This window comes from Antedon mediterranea, chromosome 4 (genome assembly GCF_964355755.1).
Source record: "Antedon mediterranea chromosome 4, ecAntMedi1.1, whole genome shotgun sequence".
Taxonomy (NCBI): domain Eukaryota; kingdom Metazoa; phylum Echinodermata; class Crinoidea; order Comatulida; family Antedonidae; genus Antedon; species Antedon mediterranea.
This window is the reverse complement of record NC_092673.1, coordinates 36,065,734-36,084,978: the sequence shown is the minus strand read 5'-3', so window position 1 is coordinate 36,084,978 and position 19,245 is coordinate 36,065,734. Positions and strand designations below refer to the sequence as shown.

The 19,245-nt window shown below is 32.4% G+C and overlaps 2 protein-coding genes across 3 annotated transcripts in view; both read right to left on the bottom strand.

Moving 5' to 3' along the window:
- Positions 1–658: 658 nt before the first annotated feature.
- Positions 659–6,370, bottom strand: LOC140047460 (homeobox protein Hox-B4-like). The gene is made up of 3 exons (XM_072092499.1): positions 4,387–6,370; positions 2,798–2,982; positions 659–2,513 (listed from the first exon to the last, which is right to left on the bottom strand). The coding sequence occupies exons 1-3, from the start codon at positions 4,853–4,855 to the stop codon at positions 2,343–2,345; spliced, it is 825 nt and encodes a 274-aa protein (XP_071948600.1). The 5' UTR covers positions 4,856–6,370; the 3' UTR covers positions 659–2,342.
- Positions 6,371–8,066: 1,696 nt separating this feature from the next.
- The window catches only part of LOC140047462 (ubiquitin-like domain-containing CTD phosphatase 1), a 40,532-nt gene continuing 29,353 nt past the window's right edge, over positions 8,067–19,245 (bottom strand). Inside the window, exon 8 of one of the 2 annotated variants that reach the window (XM_072092503.1) lies at positions 8,067–8,379. The gene's annotated coding sequence lies outside the window, so the exon portion shown is untranslated. Of the gene's footprint in view, positions 8,380–15,618; positions 17,152–19,245 lie in introns of those variants that run through there. The other variant, XM_072092501.1, reaches the window with a different exon arrangement.

Below are 19,245 nucleotides of genomic sequence, written 5' to 3'. Positions count from 1 at the left end.
AATATATAGTAATAGTTAAACATTAATAATGTTAATAATCATTTATATTATACAGTATAGTAGAATTTGCCACACAAAGTTACGAATCCCAAGAACTAAACATAATGCCACATCCCAACGAAACAAATAATATACAATTGGTTCAATGATTATGATTCATTAATATTTTTCATTTTATAACTCAAAACAAAACACAGGCGTAAACTTTAGACGGGATAGTAATATTTTGACCATTTGACGCATGCGCGCTGAAGTGAAATATGTTGCAGGAATTATTCCATTGATTTGTTCCTGATTTGAGTTGTCTTAGTTGGAACAGCGTAACAATGTGCGGCAATATCAAGGCCTCCTCTGATTATGAACGGCGTAACAATGTGCGGCAATATCAAGGCCTCTGATTATGAACGCTAATACTATGTTATGTTACATTATATTTATTAATGACGCAATTAACGCACTCCATAAAAACTCTCTTTAGGTTTACTATTGTATCTTGATTCAATCAGACTAAAATAATTAATGATGCAACTTATGACAATATTGTTACATAATCCCTCTTTTGCCCATTATGAAATCATTCGTCTTTGTAATGTGTTATTAACTGTTGTATACATAGAAAGACAAAACATGAATAGGACGTAAGCGTTGTCCCTAGCATCGAGTAAAAGATGAGTAGCTACTAATGAATCTAACGTGGTTAATCCAAATACTCAACTAGGAATAAAGGCCACTGCAGGTTTTAAATAATTGAATCATGCTTTTAAATATTTTTGAGTAGGTTTTTAATGCTATATGTGTGTTTTAACGAAGAAATAGGCATAAGAAGAATCGTTGTTGTCCTTTTTAAAAGTAGGCCTATAACCAATGTTTCATTTCATTTCATTTTTTCATTTCTTTATTCGACAACAAGCGGTCCAGGGATTGCGACAGCAACAGAGCGCCATAACACATTTGTGTCCGCAATCCCTGTAACATACAACTTAATACAAGTTAAAAATGAATATAAAATATACAGAATATATAAAAAATTTAATTAATAATTGTCATTACTAAAGAGTAGCACTCATGGTATTGCCCTCCTCATTGCCATTACTAAAGAGTAGCACTCAGGGTATTGCCCTCCTCCTCCTCCTCCTCCTAAGTCTAGGCCTGTCTCAACATCAATATTTACAAAGTATCACCATCAACGACGACAGCGTGGCCTTTCACACTAACCATGCTTTAGTAGCTGCTAATACCAAGACAATGACACCTTTTTTTAATTAATTATATATAATAAGTCAATATCTGAGAAGATCTTGTTGTTTCAGTCAATATTGACAACCAGAATGCTGATATGTTATTGTCATTCCTGATCATAACTTATATCAATACTGTCATTTATTTGTATGTATTTATCTTTCGCATCATGATCGTAGTGAAATAAATTGTGCCGTCCGTACGAACTATTATTGGTAATTAAATAACTCCATTTCAACATATATTAACTTTTTTCAATCCAACTCTTGTTCGTTTATGAATAAATTCCCCCAAAATATGACATTGATCCAAATCCTCCGTCTTATACAAATTATATAACACGCGAAGGCTTGGTAATAATTAATATTTTTATTATATTATTTATTATTTATACTTTTCCGAAAGCATATAAATGAGGTTTCTGGTAATAATTTATGTGTAACCGCTGCGGAATATGATGCAACAGGATTGCAATATGGGATGGATTTTCTTGTTTTATGAGATTTAAATAAATGACGGTAATAAATAAATCAATATTATTTCTAATGTGTATTTGATCAGCTTTTAATCAGTCAATATAGTGAGTTTATGTGTGACGTATTTTCCCATAATGATCTAACCTGTATTACAACATGTGTTTTTATATTATCATTATAATCACCAATTTGTTTTTGTAGTGCTAATAAAATATAATATTTACCAACATACAAATATACTGACTCATAAATAACAAGTAGACCTGTGATATTGTGTTTGGTGTCGTTTGGGTGTGTCCGTCAAGAGTGCATCGATACAAAAATGTTTACAAATGTCATTATTTATGTTCGTATTTTATTTTTGTAAAATCATGTGCCGTAACCACAAAATGGGTCTAATTAAGTACAAACTTAAGTAGCCACTCTTGGTTGGATGTTCACATCGATAATATATTTACAACATATTTTGTTAATAATAAATACCAACATTATTATTAACTACAATACTTTTTTTTTTACAAATATTCCCCTCAAAATAATGCAGACGGTTGGCCATCTTTTCAATATAATATTGTCTATGTTTTTGTACAATTTATTTAAATAATGTTCTGTGTAAATGTTGCACTTTTAGTTATTCTGATATTCTCTGTCGTCTGTTTCTGTTTCTGAACAATTTGACGTTTCTCCGTCACTTTCTCGCATATTTTGAAGTGCCCGGATCTTAGCTAGTTTTGCTTGTTGTTTTTCAAAATTCTGTTTTCTCCACTTTATTCGTCTGTTTTGGAACCATACTTTCACCTATTGAGAAACAAAACACATCTCGATAAGTTTACAATGGTTTTAGAACTTTCTAAATAAAGTACTTAATATTAGAAAGAGTCTTTACTGTTTCCTTTGGTAATACATTATTTTACACATATCATTTTTTTTAAATAAGAATTTAAGTGATAAAAAGATCAAAGGTGTGCTAAAAATAAAATTGTTAAAACTTGATTTAAAAAATTAAAACTATGACATTTTGCAGAAACAAAAAAATAAGAACGTGATATGATTTATTGGTTAAAAATAGATCATCTACACACCTGAGATTCTGATAGATTTAACGTTGATGCCAAGTAAAGTCTTTCAGATCCAACCATATATTGTTGACGGGTAAACTCTTGTTCCAGACTGTCTAGCTGGTTTTGAGTGAATATTGTACGAATGCGTTTTGACTTTAATTGCCCACTTGTTGATTTCATCCAGTCTGGTTCTTGTATTCTAGTTTCTGAAATAGCAATAACAATTTCATTTTTATTATATGAATTATAACTTTGTAATTCAACATTTAGTGGATGTGGCTAAGAAGATGTAGTCATTTAAAGCTTAAGATAAATACTCCTAACTCAGCGGTTCATTTATATTGAACATGAGGTCTAAAAGGGTGTACGAATTGAAATGAAAAGAGTGTCGTTAACTTTTAGTACATCCTTTGATTATTCAAAGAAGGTGTTACCGCTGATGCCATTTAGCGGCAAGTAATTTACTTTGATCGCGGCTTCTTCGCTGTAGAATTATAAGTACTAAAGTCCACTAAATAAAACCATGAATTAGACGTTTAGCTCCAAAATAGACGAGAACAATACATGTATTAACACTTTTAACTGAGCAGCAAACTTATTTAATTTACCTCGAATCTGCACAGTGTCGAAGATGACAATGAGGCTTTACCAAATGTTTAATTAAATGTAAATACAAGTTTAGTCTTCTTAATACCTGAACGCTTAGGAATATAGAGAGATTTTCAACACCCCAATTGGATAATTCCTTAACAAAAATAACCGAATAATGCCGAAAGTCCTCTAATAAACCGAAAGTTAATTAATTTGCACCTGTACATATAATGGATCGTTCATCGTCGCGTTGTTCTTAATCGCCCAGGTGTATTGACGATTAGTTTTGTCTCATTATCCGAAACATTAAGTTCGTGTACTTAAAGAATTGGTTACCGACCAAACGCTTACACCGCCGATAAATAGGACCAACCTATATTACTTAATATATTATCCGTTTTATAGACACTAGAAGCGTAACAACAGAGCTTAATTATCAAACGGTATACCGCGGTAGGTAAGTGTTTACTCCAGTGTTTAAAGAGCACTGGGGGATTTTGTAATGTTTAAAAACTTAATCCCGTTGGCAAGTCGGTAACACATATTGGTATGATATTGTACTTTAACGTCAGAGCGGTGTTCAAAAAGGTACATAATTAATTATCGTTATGTTGTTCCATTATTAAAATTAAAAACATAAATAAGCCTGCAGTACTTATCAGTGAAGAGTGTAATTTTACTCTTCTCTGGACCCGCCCTGGACTTATCTAACCCTAACCCCGCCCTGGACTTATCTATGTTAATAAGATCGTATCAATGATTTTACTGGATGAATTTCCTTAAAATAATAATTCATGTGTAAACATTGTACAATTTGATTTACACAGATCAAACATATTTGAATTAGATTCTGTATTATACATTCCTTCACTGCTAACAACAACATCTGCATTATTTATAAAGGTTTTTATAAAGCTTCGGTTGATAATGCATACTAAATACGATAAAATAGGATCTACACTACTGGCAAGCGAAACAGAGTAACTTTTAATGAATTTGTAATAAAATAAATAACCTACCAGGTTGTGTTACTTTTTGTGAGCAGATGTCCCAGATATCCAGTGATTTGTGTGTAAAGTCTCTGATGTGATCTTTCTCAGCTGGAGAGTTTGGCGACGGTTTTTCGTACATAATCTGTCCTCTTGATACAACAGGATAATGTGGAATTCTAATAGATGAAGCGACTCTACGATCGTACACATAACCATTACCAAATGTAATATTGTCATTCATCTTTGGTGCATGTCGTTCTTTATTCAGTCCTAAGATTGCATCAATCGTGAAAGATGAAGGCCTCTTCATGGTAAAGGTTGATTCTGTAGAAACACTGTGTGTTGGTTTAAACTTTGGTACTTTAGAACTCTGGTAATGGTTTGCTGCTGAAAGTTGGTATGGATGATAAAAATATGCATTTCTATGCTGATGATGAGAACGCATCGATGGTCCACGAATGGCTCCTCCTGTCGCTGCTAAATCCTGATTCAACATTTTTAAAATACTAATGTAAGTTTCTAATAGACGTTGTTCAGTAAACGCAGAGAGAAATCAAGTGTACTTGTTGATGAAACTTTCACAATTATATACGCTCTCTTTAACTTGTCAGCGATTCTCATTGGTTAAATCGGGGCGTACTTTATAGCACGAACCAATCGGAACAATTGTATCTGAGTAATTATGCAAAATAAAGGAGTAGGTGGACTTCAAAGAAGTGCTTTTGATTGTGTTTGCAACTTGTTAATTCGATGATCATTCACGCCCATTAGTTAGCGTGAATTGATAGGCACGTTTGAACCAATTAACGAATCACAACAACACAATAGACACAAGTATCAATATAACAAAAACCAATGAAACCGCCATTATAATTACACTCTGTACTTGGTGGAAAATTAAACGTAAAATTGTTTCATAAAATTATCTTAAATAAATATAATTTACAATTGCTCTTACTATATAAATTTAAAATTAAGAAGTTTTAATTTTTATTTTAGAATACTCGTTTGGCTGCCAGTTATACTCCAAGTATCTGATGTATTAAGTGCAAAGATTTGGAATATAATGTTATGGTTGGGTTTTAGAATACACTGCCAGTTTATATACTCCAAGTATCTGATGTATTAAGTGCAAAGATTTGGAATATAATGTTATGGTTGGGTTTTAGAATACACTGCCAGTTATACTCTAAGTATCTGATGTATTAATGTGCAAAGATTTGGAATATAATGTTATGGTTGGGTTTTAGAATACACTGCCAGTTTATATACTCCAAGTATCTGATGTATTAAGTGCAAAGATTTGGAATATAATGTTATGGTTGGGTTTTAGAATACACTGCCAGTTATACTCCAAGTATCTGATGTATTAATGTGCAAAGATTTGGAATATAATGTTATGGTTGGGTTTTAGAATACACTGCCAGTTTATATACTTCAAGTATCTGATGTATTAAGTGCAAAGATTTTGAATATAATGTTATGGTTGGGTTTTAGAATACACTGCCAGTTTATATACTTCTAGTATCTGATGTATTAAGTGCAAAGATTTGGAATATAATGTTATGGTTGGGTTTTAGAATACACTGCCAGTTTATATACTCCAAGTATCTGATGTATTAAGTGCAAAGATTTGGAATATAATGTTATGGTTGTTTTTTTTTTCACTATTCGGAAGTTGGTTTCATAAACTGCGTTTAAATGCCATGAAAGATCTATAAATATAATTACAATTGCTCTTATTATATAAACATTAAATTAAGAATTTTAGAATACACTGCCAGTTTATATACTTCAAGTATCCGGTGTATAAAAGTGGAAAGATTTGGAATATAATATGATTGGGGGTTTTCAGTAATCGTAAGTTTGACTATCCAGACCTAAAAATTTAAATTGATTTACCTCCCTTAGGAGAAACATAAAAAACTGTACAGCAAGGTAAAACACATATGACTAAAGATTCACACGAATCAAAAAGAAATATCAAAATGGTTTTAACAAATTAAAAAAAGTGTAAAAATTATTGTGAAAAAAAAAGGGCAGACTTAACTTAATATAGAGCGAAAAGATTTCTCACACAAGGCATAAATTTGTAATATCTAAAAAATAAAATATAAATTCATCGTATAAACATCAAGGAAACCAGATTAAACAATTTGATTTACATTTTATAATAATTTGCTTTGTATCGTGTTTGTGATTTAATGCTTTTGAAACATTCGTAAGTTGTTGGCTACCCGTATACTTAATGACGAAAAAATATACTGCAAATGTTCTTTCTAAAAAGTGAACATTTTAATCGATGATCCGGCTGAATGTAAAATGTATTGTTTAAATTGTAAAAATATTATTAAAATGCTAATTAAAGGCAGTGTATCAGAGATTTTTTGTTCTCTTTTTGTTTTGTATGATTTGTATATGGATGAATATGTATAAAATGAATGAATATTTGCCATTTGGGTTATATTTTATTCATATTTCGGAATACCGTGATAACATAATATATCCATAGAAAAAACAAAACAAAAATCTTTATCTAAGAACTCATATAGTACAAAAAAAACCATTTGGAATTGGAGAAAAAAGAGTGCCAAGCATTAATTCCTGTATAACCCAATTTTAAAGAAGTAATACACCCCTAATTAAATACTGCCATTTGGAAAAGTGACCATTTTGTGATTGAATTACTAGATTAACACCCCTACAATACAATTATTATCAAGTATAAAGACATTTTATTGTTTCTCATAGAATAGGCCTACAGCAGTACGCAATGCATTGTTAAAGAATGCACATGAACCGATTTAATGAAACCCGCTTTTTATCTTTACAAATCTAATTATGTCATAACAATGCATGTAATGTTCGTTAATTAAGGAACGTTTTGTAGTATCAATCACCTATTATTGTGTCTTGGTCGTGTCTACAAAATGCTTTAAAAAAAAACGTTGTCAAAATACCGCGTTCTAGCAATTAATATGTAGGTGCACTTCACCCTTTTTTGGAAAACAAATCCGAAGATAAAACATCTAAATTGTATAAATTTAAAATGTCTTTTTTAAATCATCACCTTAAATACGATACTTTCCTGTTGGTCTACGCCATATACTTGTTACATACCATCTTCAGCAGGGTTAGCATTTAAATACGATACTTTCCTGTTGGTCTACGCCATATACTTGTTACATACCATCTTCAGCAGGGTTAGCATTTAAATACGATACTTTCCTGTTGGTCTACGCCATATACTTGTTACATACCATCTTCAGCAGGGTTAGCATTTAAATACGATACTTTCCTGTTGGTCTACGCCATATACTTGTTACATACCATCTTCAGCAGGGTTAGCATTTAAATACGATACTTTCCTGTTGGTCTACGCCATATACTTGTTACATACCATCTTCAGCAGGGTTACCATTTAAATACGATACTTTCCTGTTGGTCTACGCCATATACTTGTTACATACCATCTTCAGCAGGGTTAGCATTTAAATACGATACTTTCCTGTTGGTCTACGCCATATACTTGTTACATACCATCTTCAGCAGGGTTACCATTTAAATACGATACTTTCCTGTTGGTCTACGCCATATACTTGTTACATACCATCTTCAGCAGGGTTAGCATTTAAATACGATACTTTCCTGTTGGTCTACGCCATATACTTGTTACATACCATCTTCAGCAGGGTTACCATTTAAATACGATACTTTCCTGTTGGTCTACGCCATATACTTGTTACATACCATCTTCAGCAGGGTTAGCATTTAAATACGATACTTTCCTGTTGGTCTACGCCATATACTTGTTACATACCGTACCATCTTCAGCAGGGTTAGCATTTAAATACGATACTTTCCTGTTGGTCTACGCCATATACTTGTTACATACCATCTTCAGCAGGGTTAGCATTTAAATACGATACTTTCCTGTTGGTCTACGCCATATACTTGTTACATACCGTACCATCTTCAGCAGGGTTAGCATTTAAATTATTTTAAAGATATATTGTCCCCCTGAAAAAAATAATTTTTTGTTGAATATGCCATTTATAATGTCACATAATAGTTATTCACTTTGACCACAAATTGGATCGAAAAAAAAAAAATTAACAGTAATTTAAAGCAAATAATAGTGTCGGCCAATGGGTTTTTGGTTGAATTTAACAATTTATTTTGTCATTTTGTAAGTGAAAACATTGTTTTTCCCCTTTTTCTACTAAAGTGATTAACTTTATTAAAACTACAAAATAACCTATTCGAAGTCTAATTTAATTAATCTTCATTTTTTATGTTTTTGGTGGACATACATCTTTAACAATACTTCGGAGGATTATCGTGATAAATCTAAATTTATATCATAAATAATGTTTGCTTCATTAGCTTTGATTAAAATCTGTACAATGATATCTTAGATTAAGCTTCTTTTTTTGCTATGGATATATGTCATCATTCCGAAATAAAAAGATGAATGAATGAAATACGATACTATACTTGTTGGTCTCACCATATACATCATGCATACGTTACCAACTTCAGCTGGGTTAGCTTTTTAATTTTTTAAATAATACTGTGGAAGATTATCGTTCTAAATCTAAATTTATATCATAAATAATGTTTGCTTCATTAGCTTTGATTGAAAGCTGATTCTTCGTCAGTTATCATGAAGGAATTAGTGTATTATTAAAGTTCGATCAATCCGGCATTGACGGCGCTAATGAATCGACCAGGCTCAATAGTTCCCATGCTCTTCACTTATGGGAATTACAGTATAAGAGGTCTCCCTCGCACAGTACTGATCCGATCATTTCGAGTGTGAAGTTTGCTCACCATAGTGTGGCGTTAAAAAACCGTTGATCAATCTGTAATAGACGTACACAATATGCATGTGGCTATATCATACGTCATTAATCATATCAAAATCGATACAGATATAATTGGTAATTCTTCTCGCGATTTGTTGGAATTGGTTGACAACAGGTGTGAATCTAGAAATAATGAATAATTTGGAAACATTTTGCTCCCATAATATTATATGCTATTTTATCAATATTTACTTTGGATTCAGGCGTGCGTACTAAATAAACGAATACACTCGTGAAGTGAGGGATATATTTGAATTGTAATTTTAAATAATATGGATGCAAATCGGTTATTAAACGTGTATCGTCGCATCAACAGCTAACCAACTATAAGGTCAACTCATGAGCGATGATTGTATTTGTTTAAGGTGGTTTATTTCATATCAATAACTTTAAAGTTGAGAAATCAATTGCATAACTTTCCAATTTGTCAACGGTGTCTTTTCTCCCCTCTGGTCGTAACGTCATCGGCAGCGGTGTCTTTTCTCTCCTCTAGTCGTAACGTCATCGGGTTTTACGGTGTCGTTTCTCTCCTCTGGTCGTAAAGTTATCTGCAGCGGGGTTTACGGTGTTTTTCTCCCCTCTGGTCGTAACATCATCGGCAATGGGTTTGCCTGAATATGTTAGGCGCGCATATAAAAACCCAATTTAATGTAACTTTCTTTCATCTATATATAAATTTACGTAAGGGCAAAATTCGGTAAATCGCGCGTTACTTCTAGAATGTTTACTCGATGGTATATAAAGTTGGTTCGTACTTTCGGTACTGATTTTAACCACCTGATGTAACCCTGTTTACTAATTAAATTGAGTCAGATAATTAGTTATTGACAATTAAAAGGAATTTAGGTTCAACGATTTGCCCTAAATAGGGGTGTTTTCCGATCGTGGTATACACTGTCTAATACATGTCCATCGTGAAAAATACCCGCATACAATAATACGAGGATGCTTCGCATTTTCCTATCTCCTCCTACGATAACTGTTTTTAATGACTGAAAACCGGTTGAACAGCTCGAGTACAGCATCATAATGTTGAAGACAGGCCGATTTTCTTTAAAAAATACTATTTTGATAGATTTAATATACGTTTATAGAAATGTATTGATTTGCAATGAATGGAACATTCCAAATTATTGCATACCTCCATGGTTTAACACAAGTAGGTAAATTTATAGACCCTTGGAGAATAAACAGAAATAGATTGTAATGCTATACAATACTGCAAATAGGTATTAACCACTTTTGATCGCCATTTGAATCAAAACAACACTTGTGTTGGTACTGTTAGATATAATATAAACAAATATACTAATAAACGTTATCACTGTGAGTGTGGGTAGCCCCTACTTTTAGATTATAAACACATAATAATATATACTTTATTACTGTCAGTTGTTTCTCAACGTTTGTATTAATTAATAATTACAAAAATATAAACGTATTAGTGGTCTTTAAATGTACTTTATACTATTTCAATCGACCATGAGACAGTGACAGTTTTAATAAAGTATTAAATCGGAAATGTTTTACTCTATTTAGTGGTATATTATTTATAGGTCTATATAAAAAAAATATTTCGTTACTGATTGGATAATAAAGAAATATAAAGAATAATTTAACAAAATTTGGTTTGTTTAAATGAGTCCAAATAACAAATTTCGACTCATTTTGTGACAAGTTTCTAGGTGCTAATTTTGGTTGACTACATAAATCATTGTGTCTATTTGTTTCTGTAAACGACAATGTATTAATAGTCCTGCCGTACGTACATTTGAAATCGCCAGTTTTTTTACGCTGAAATTACTATGTATTCGAGAACCATCTGTGGGCACGAACTAGATGGTACGCGAGCGAAGCGAGCGTACCATCTAGTAATATACAATGATATTAATGTAGTCTGATAAAAATAAAAGGGCAATTAAGGGTAGTTTTACTAATCGTTGGACAAATCAAGTTTATCGACCCATAAATCCAGTGTATTTGCCATTGTTTTACAAACCAACAAGTTTCTATGAACAATACACTGTTCAGTGAGCAAGACTTGATCTCATTGATGATGAGTTTGCCGCCGCGTGTCGAACGCGTGTGAAAGCGTTCAAATACGCTGTTAGTGTCGTCACTATACAACAAAGAGCGATGAGGCATGTAAAACCAACGGACAATCACCGTCAAGACAGAATCTGTAACATGGGTGACGAATTGTCTTCATAGGGGATGGTAACTGAGTTGACTTAGCTTTCCCAGCATGTTATTTTGGTCGACTGCCCCCACCTGACTACTGTAATGATCATGAGCACGAAGTGAAAGTCACTCATCGGCGTCAAACTAATCGATCAAGCGATTAAACGATCCAAGCGTTATTCAAATCCGAATAATTAGCCTACTATAACAGCCTAATAGTGACAAATTATAATTATTAAATTATTATTTATTAATAATAATTCATTCAATTAAAAATAAAATAAAATGGAATAGTTTCTTTTAAACTTTGTATTTGTTTTTAATGACCTCCTTTTATGCCTTGTAAGATTCTCTTTAGGAAGATATTTTAGTAGGCGATTTTATAGGCATCGATTTTATCGACGGTTAGGTGAGAAAATTCTATAATGTAACAAGCAATGTATCTATCAACTCATCTACATGTATTGTTGTAGTCTGGGAAATACTGAAACAGGTAATTCACACAATTGTAATTAAAACAAATTAAATCTAATGATATAATGACAAATGATATTGATTATGACATGTTTTATCCTAATTCCCACGATCATGATGAAGGAACACGACTGAACTGAAATAATGATCGTAGCGATTGAATGACACTTCGTATTGGTGGTTGCCTCCATGGGCAATATGATATGTCTTTGGTACGTAAGTCTTCGCGAATAAGTACATACATCAATATGCTATATATGTCCTTGGTACGCAAGTCTTCGCGAATAAGTACATACATCAATATGCAATATATGTCTTTGGTACCGTTAGTCTTCGCGAATAAAAGTACATACATCACATCAATATGCTATATATGTCTTTGGTACCGTGAGCCTTCGCGAACGAATAAGTACATAAACCAATATGCTATATATGTCTTTGGTACCGTGAGTCTTCGCGAATAAGTACATAAACCAATATGCTATATGTCTTTGGTACCGTAAGTCTTCGAGAATAAGTACATACATCAATATGCTATATATGTCTTTGGTACCGTTAGTTTTCATGAATAAGTACATACATCAATATGCTATATATGTCTTTGGTACCGTAAGTCTTCGCGAATAAGTACATACATCAATATGCTATATATGTCTTTGGTACCGTGAGTCTTCGCGAACGAATAAGTACATAAACCAATATGCTATATATGTCTTTGGTACCGTAAGTCTTCGCGAATAAGTACATACATCAATATGCTATATATGTCTTTGGTACCGTGAGTCTTCGCGAATAAGTAGCCTACATAAACCAAAATACTATATAGTCGTTGGTACCAAAGTTGTTAATCGTCTGCCTAAGTTATACCACCACTGACTGTTGTGTAAAGTTGATGGTTCTGTTGATATTTCTTTTATTCGCTTGCATGTTTCCGTCTTTTTGTCTAATGTCACTAAAATCTAAATGTTGTCTTGTTATTTGTTGATTTTTGCTTGTACATTATATTATATTTTATGTATATAATATATATAATGTATATAATTTAATCGTGACGTATAGTCACTGAGGGTGATAATAAAATAAAATAATAAACAAAAATTCTCGAATAATTACATAAACCAAGATACATTAGGCCAACATAATTCCCTCATTTGTACACAAAAACAAGTATAGGCCTCACATCTTTCGGGACGAATAGCGTTACCAATGGCAACTTGTAACGCAATCTAGCAGTAGCTTATGCACTGAAATTCTTGATACAATATTGGTTGTGATTGTGTACAGCACTTATTAACATAATAATATTTATTTAAATGTTAAGTATATAAGTGTTAGGACGGCGTTGTGTGTTCAATATCTGACAACAAAAAAATGCGTTGAACACCGGACGGCATTAATATTATAAATTAATACATTATATTTTGTTAAACCAAAAGTACAGAGTCGTGTTAATGAACTATGGAGCAATGTGCTACCAGTGGTATGGTGGTCTTCTTATGACAGTTGCCAAATGCTGATCATTTCCATATAAAGCATCATGAGAACTAGTCTCGTTAATGAACTATGGAGCAATGTGCTACCAGTGGTATGGTGGTCTTCTTATGACAGTTGCCAAATGCTGATCATTTCCATATAAAGCATCATAGAACTAGTCGTGTTAATGAAACTATGGAGCAATGTGCTACCAGTGGTATGGTGGTCTTCTTATGACAGTTGCCAAATGCTGATCATTTCCATATAAAGCATCATGAGAACTAGTCGTGTTAATGAACTATGGAGCAATGTGCTACCAGTGGTATGGTGGTCTTCTTATGACAGTTGCCAAATGCTGATCATTTCCATATAAAGCATCATGAGAACTAGTCGTGTTAATGAACTATGGAGCAATGTGCTACCAGTGGTATGGTGGTCTTCTTATGACAGTTGCCAAATGCTGATCATTTCCATATAAAGCATCATGAGAACTAGTCGTGTTAATGAACTATGGAGCAATGTGCTACCAGTGGTATGGTGGTCTTCTTATGACAGTTGCCAAATGCTGATCATTTCCATATATAAAGCATCATGAGAACTAGTCGTGTTAATGAACTATGGAGCAATGTGCTACCAGTGGTATGGTGGTCTTCTTATAGTCATTGTCAGACATTAGCAAGTAAATTGCACGAAGGTCAAAGTACTTTCCGAAACACATCCTGCATGAGTATGGGTTCAGAAAACGGCAAGAGTTAATTTTCAAGCAAGTTGAACTGAATATTCGTGTGAAAAAACCTTTTTACTATATATTTGTGGTCAGCGGTTGGCGATTTAGACAAAATGTTTTTCGAGAGCAGTGTAGGTCACTCGCTGCCCATAACGATACCAACAAGTAGTTGAAAGTGTACGTTAAGTTAACTTTTCAACACACAGAGCATTGGATTGGAATCATCACAGTATCTTGCAATACACGTTGTAACCTATTATTTGGAATATCAATATTCAGACATATTTTTTTGTTTCATATCTTGTGAAATAAAGATTAAGCCTGAGAAATGGCCGACTGACGTCATTAGACCCTCTGCTCGATTAATCTTAATATTACAATGGTGACCCTTGCTATATGAAAGTATTTATCTGCTTCCTATTATTAAATCGGAAGAGAAAACTTTCCTCTGATTACATTATTGCATTGGTTTCCATACATCAATCATAGAAAAACATGTGCATTCTGCACGTAAGCACTACGGCAGGCATCACAGCCTTCGACGCAGCGCAAGGACGTAACGTTGGCTTTACGAAAAAAGACAAGGAAAGGTCAATTATGTGAGCCACTGGAACACAAATTTAACATCCTCAAAAGACTAAGTAAGGGCAAAATTAAGTCTAAAATCATTATTATGAGATTTATTTGTAAACGAAACTGCATTATTTTGTTAAAGGTAAAACAAAAGATTCTGTTGTTTACTTTATACATCAAAAAGGAACAAATAATATTTAGGCTAATGGAGTGGTAAAGGAAGAAAGTGGGCGTTCTATCCGGGTCCTATTCAGATATACAAGAAACTTCAGTATGATACTCAATGATATGAAGCCACAGAAACAAGTTTCATATTATAAACTGTAGAGGGCGCTAAACTAAGTAGGGCTGAGCATTTTAATAAACACAATTTTTAGACTATAGTTATGGGTAGGCCTACACTAATCAGATATCTCCATTCTGGTTTTAATGAAAATATATGCTGGAGGTACTAAAAGACATTTGATAAAAGTTAATGTTAGAAAAAGTGAAAAGTGTGCTTACGAAATAATAACACAGGTTTAAAATGTCTTTTAATAATTTCACTTTCATTAGTTTCTTTAATAATCAACTTGCTGGTTTGTTCTGTAAATTTAAAACACAATTTAAATGGCAATAAATTAAAATTCATAAATAATGTAAAATATAGAATAAATAGTAGAGGGCTGGATTAACAGATTACAAAAGAATTTAAAAGCTAAAAGTTGCTTTGATTCTGTAATAATATGTTACCGTAATGTATTTTTTAATTTTTTTAAATGTTTCTAAAATATGCGGCACTAGTGACTAATTCACCAACCAATCAATTTTAATTAAAGCTACAATACATTGTTTCTACAAAAAAAAAAATGTATACATTTATACAGTAGATCAAAATAGCAAAGGAATTCCTATTCTAGACAAAACAACATACTATATATATATATATAGACAAAACAACATACTATATATATATATATATATATATAAATCCAAAGGCAAATTACTGAAAAAAATGACAATGCTGTGGGTATCAGTGGCTGGATCTCAATGGAGATACAAAAATAAAAAGCGAAAAGCTAAATCAAAACGATAAAGTAAACAGCCAGAAAAGTTAGCAGAGCTTTCGGGCAACACTAGCCCTTCATCAGTGCAAGTGAAGGAATTTGGATAACGTCAGAGTATAAAGCTGGCAAGTGCTGCTTTATATATATATATATATAGCATTATCAAGAATCACATTTTAGTTTTGTCAACTAATTAAAGTAAAAGTACAGTTGCTTATATCATGGAGGAATTTCCTCCATGGTTGCTTGTACTATATGATTAGCTGGTACAGCAATGTAGTCTAACTTGTGGTTTTCAAGTTTAACTTCAAGCAATGCTTTTGTTGCAATGAGCTTTATTATACCAAACCATTGAATCATGTAACTCTCTATTGACTTTGTCTTGTTTAGGCGGACCATAAAGTAAACATCATAGGATTGTCACAATGTGGGGGGAATTACCCCTAGGTATTGTTTTTATTTGCATAGAAAAAAAGAAAACTCATAACAGGTATTAAAAAATTGGCAAAAAAAGTGAAGTTGGACTATTCCATTTCACATTGGGGAGAACCATTACAATAACCAGTTATATATTCACAAATACATATTCCACAATAACTCGTTTTCAATATTTTTTTTAAAAGCAGACTTAAAAAAACTAAATTATCATACTTTATAATTAGACAGTGTTTATTTTGTTTATACAGTACTTCTTTATTATCAACAAATCTTCAAGTCTTCAATAAATGGTATGTCTTAAAAATGAGGTCTGGTAGATTTGGTAATATACCAACATCCTCAAACATTAATATAGAAAATTGCACAGCTTAGATTATTTCTGACAGATGTTAGGAAGAAAAGATACTATTGCAAGTAAAAGGTAAGATTTTGTAGGAAAATAAAGGTTAACAGTAGCATTTAAATTATAGAAATTCTTGGTTTAAAAAAAGGATTTTTAAATGTGCGGGTGTAGTCCTAATTGTCTCTCACCAAGGAGTTATCAGACATTAAGTTAAGGACTGTTGTATGTAGTTAAAAGAAAAAGGTGTAAAAGTTTATTTTAGAAAGACAATAGGCTTAGTTGAGAGGTTGAATTGAGGTCAGGAAATAACACTTGACACATACACTATTGTTACAATTATTAAATGCTAATTAGGATTTCAAATTTTAGGTTTTGACAGCTAATAATAATAATAATACCAGGGGAATATGGATGTGAACTTTAGATTGCCATGGCTCAATTTTCTTGCTTTACCATATTTTGTAACATGCTGAAATTTTCCCACATTACCGAGTTTGGGACTACCTTCACTCATAAAAAGATAATGTAATCCTACAAGACAATTTAGAGTGGGTTGAAAATGCAGACAAAAGTAAGGTGCAATTCAAGCTTTGTATCTCAATGGCATCAGTTCGAATCCAATTCTGCTCATTATAATCCACTGATCTTACTTGGGGTTTTGCCGTGTCACTGAAAGAAAACAGTGTCATTCCGCAACATAAAAATTCACATACAAAATGCAATAAGAATCAACTATAAACTGAAAATAAATGTAAGGAAAACTGAAAACAGGTAATGTTCAAATGAAAGCTTTGACCTGATTACGTTGACACCCATTTTATCTATTGTCTACAGACAGAACTGCTTTATCTACTATTCACAGGCAGGCAGCATTGCTAGTACTTTTTGTTAATTAATAACCCAATTGGTTTGCTAGTTTTATTTTCAGCTCTTGTACAATAACTGCAACTTTCACCTTGTAGATATCAGCCTGCATTCTCATATTGTTTCCTCAGAACTGATTGAAAATTAAAAATACAGAGACTTTAGTTCAGTTAAAAATGAGGAACTCGACTGGAAATTGAGAGTCACTTTCGACTGCAGATCTCGGGTTCAAATTATTTAGAACAAGACGCTCAATTCCATAAAGACTACAATTCTGACCTTGCTAATCTAATTTGGAATTCCCACATTGTTGTCTACAGTAAAAAAAAATACAAAATTAAAACTCTAAAAAAATGAATACTATCTTTGTATTTATCTAGTTAATTTTATACTGTATTTTGGGGTTTGTGGCAATCGTGATTACATTATTTTATGAGCACTTGCAACTCATAGTTCTCACCAAACCATTCATATTTGAAAGTTAGTTTGTACCAAATCAAATAAATAAAAAAACATTCCCTAATAAAAAAATAAAAATTATTTAATGAATAAAAACAAGTACAACAAAGCTGCTATAATTGGACTTGAACAATAGATGGGCCAAACTTTCCAACTTTAACACTCTTGCTACCAAAAGTGAAAGACTTGGCTAAATATAAGTTGTTCATACCTGGTTTAAAAGCAACATTACTTACTTTAGATAACCTTCTACCTGTATATAATATGTTACAACATGCGGCTTCCTGTGATAAAGTTCCCATATGAGTTTATGCTAACTTGCAGATAACATACAGCAGTAATGCCTAACAATGCAGCATATTAACACTCTTTCACAGCGTTCAATTTTGGTAATTCTTTTTTAACAAAAAGCTAGATTGAAAAGTTCATATGTTCAAGATAAAATTATCTAATTTGTCTACAGTAAAGTTCTTTTATTACATAATGTGTAAGTTGAAATAAAAATGTGGACACTAAAAGATGGCAGTAATGTATTATTATTAGAGCACTAAACTACGAACAATTTTAAAAATATGGAAAGAATCTCTATGTTAATGAGAACAATGATAATCTTATTAAGGAGACAGAGAACTTGCTTTATTTATTATAAAACATTTTTAGAGTTACTTTAATTATTACCTTGCATTGATGTCCCTAGACTATTAGACTACTGCCCTCTATTGGTCCCTTATCACTAAACTTTTTCTTAAAATTAATTATGAAAAACATTGAAATAATAAAATGCTTTGAAATGATTACCGTAAGTCACTCTAAAGCAGCATTTCATACTTGTTAGGGTACTTCATACTTAGTAACCCAAATCTAAGTAAATTGTTAGCATTTGGTACTCAACATAGCAAACAGTCTCATTGTAACTTGATACAATGAGATAGCATAGAATCCATCAGTGGGGCTTAGGGTTAGGGTTAGCATTTGGTACTCAACATATCAAACAGTCTCATTGTAACTTGATACAATGAGATAGCATAGAATCCATCAGTGGGGCTTAGGGTTAGGGTTAGCATTTGGTACTCAACATAGCAAACAGTCTCATTGTAACTTGATACAATGAGATAGCATAGAATCCATCAGTGGGGCTTAGGGTTAGGGTTAGCATTTGGTACTCAACATAGCAAACAGTCTCATTGTAACTTGATACAATGAGATAGCATAGAATCCATCAGTGGGGCTTTTAAACAGAGAAAAAACATATTAATACATGCCAATATCTGAAGAAGTTAACAAAATGGGAGTTGGTGTTTTTTTCGATCAATAGTGACCTCTATCTATCAAGATGTAAGAAGTGCAGTGTGTAAAGTCACAACCGGAATCGCATGGTGGATATGTGAGGGAATTTTGTTGAGATTAAAATCAGTAAAAAGCACAATATTAGTTTGAAAT

Coding starts and splice junctions, on each gene's coding strand:
- LOC140047460 (XM_072092499.1), bottom strand. CDS start 4,855: ATGTTGAATCAGGATTTAGCAGCGACAGGAGGAGCCATTCGTGGACCA. Junction 2,983..4,386: donor ACAAAAAGTAACACAACCTG/GTAGGTTATTTA, acceptor TTGCTATTTCAG/AAACTAGAATACAAGAACCA. Junction 2,514..2,797: donor TAAATCTATCAGAATCTCAG/GTGTGTAGATGA, acceptor GTTTCTCAATAG/GTGAAAGTATGGTTCCAAAA.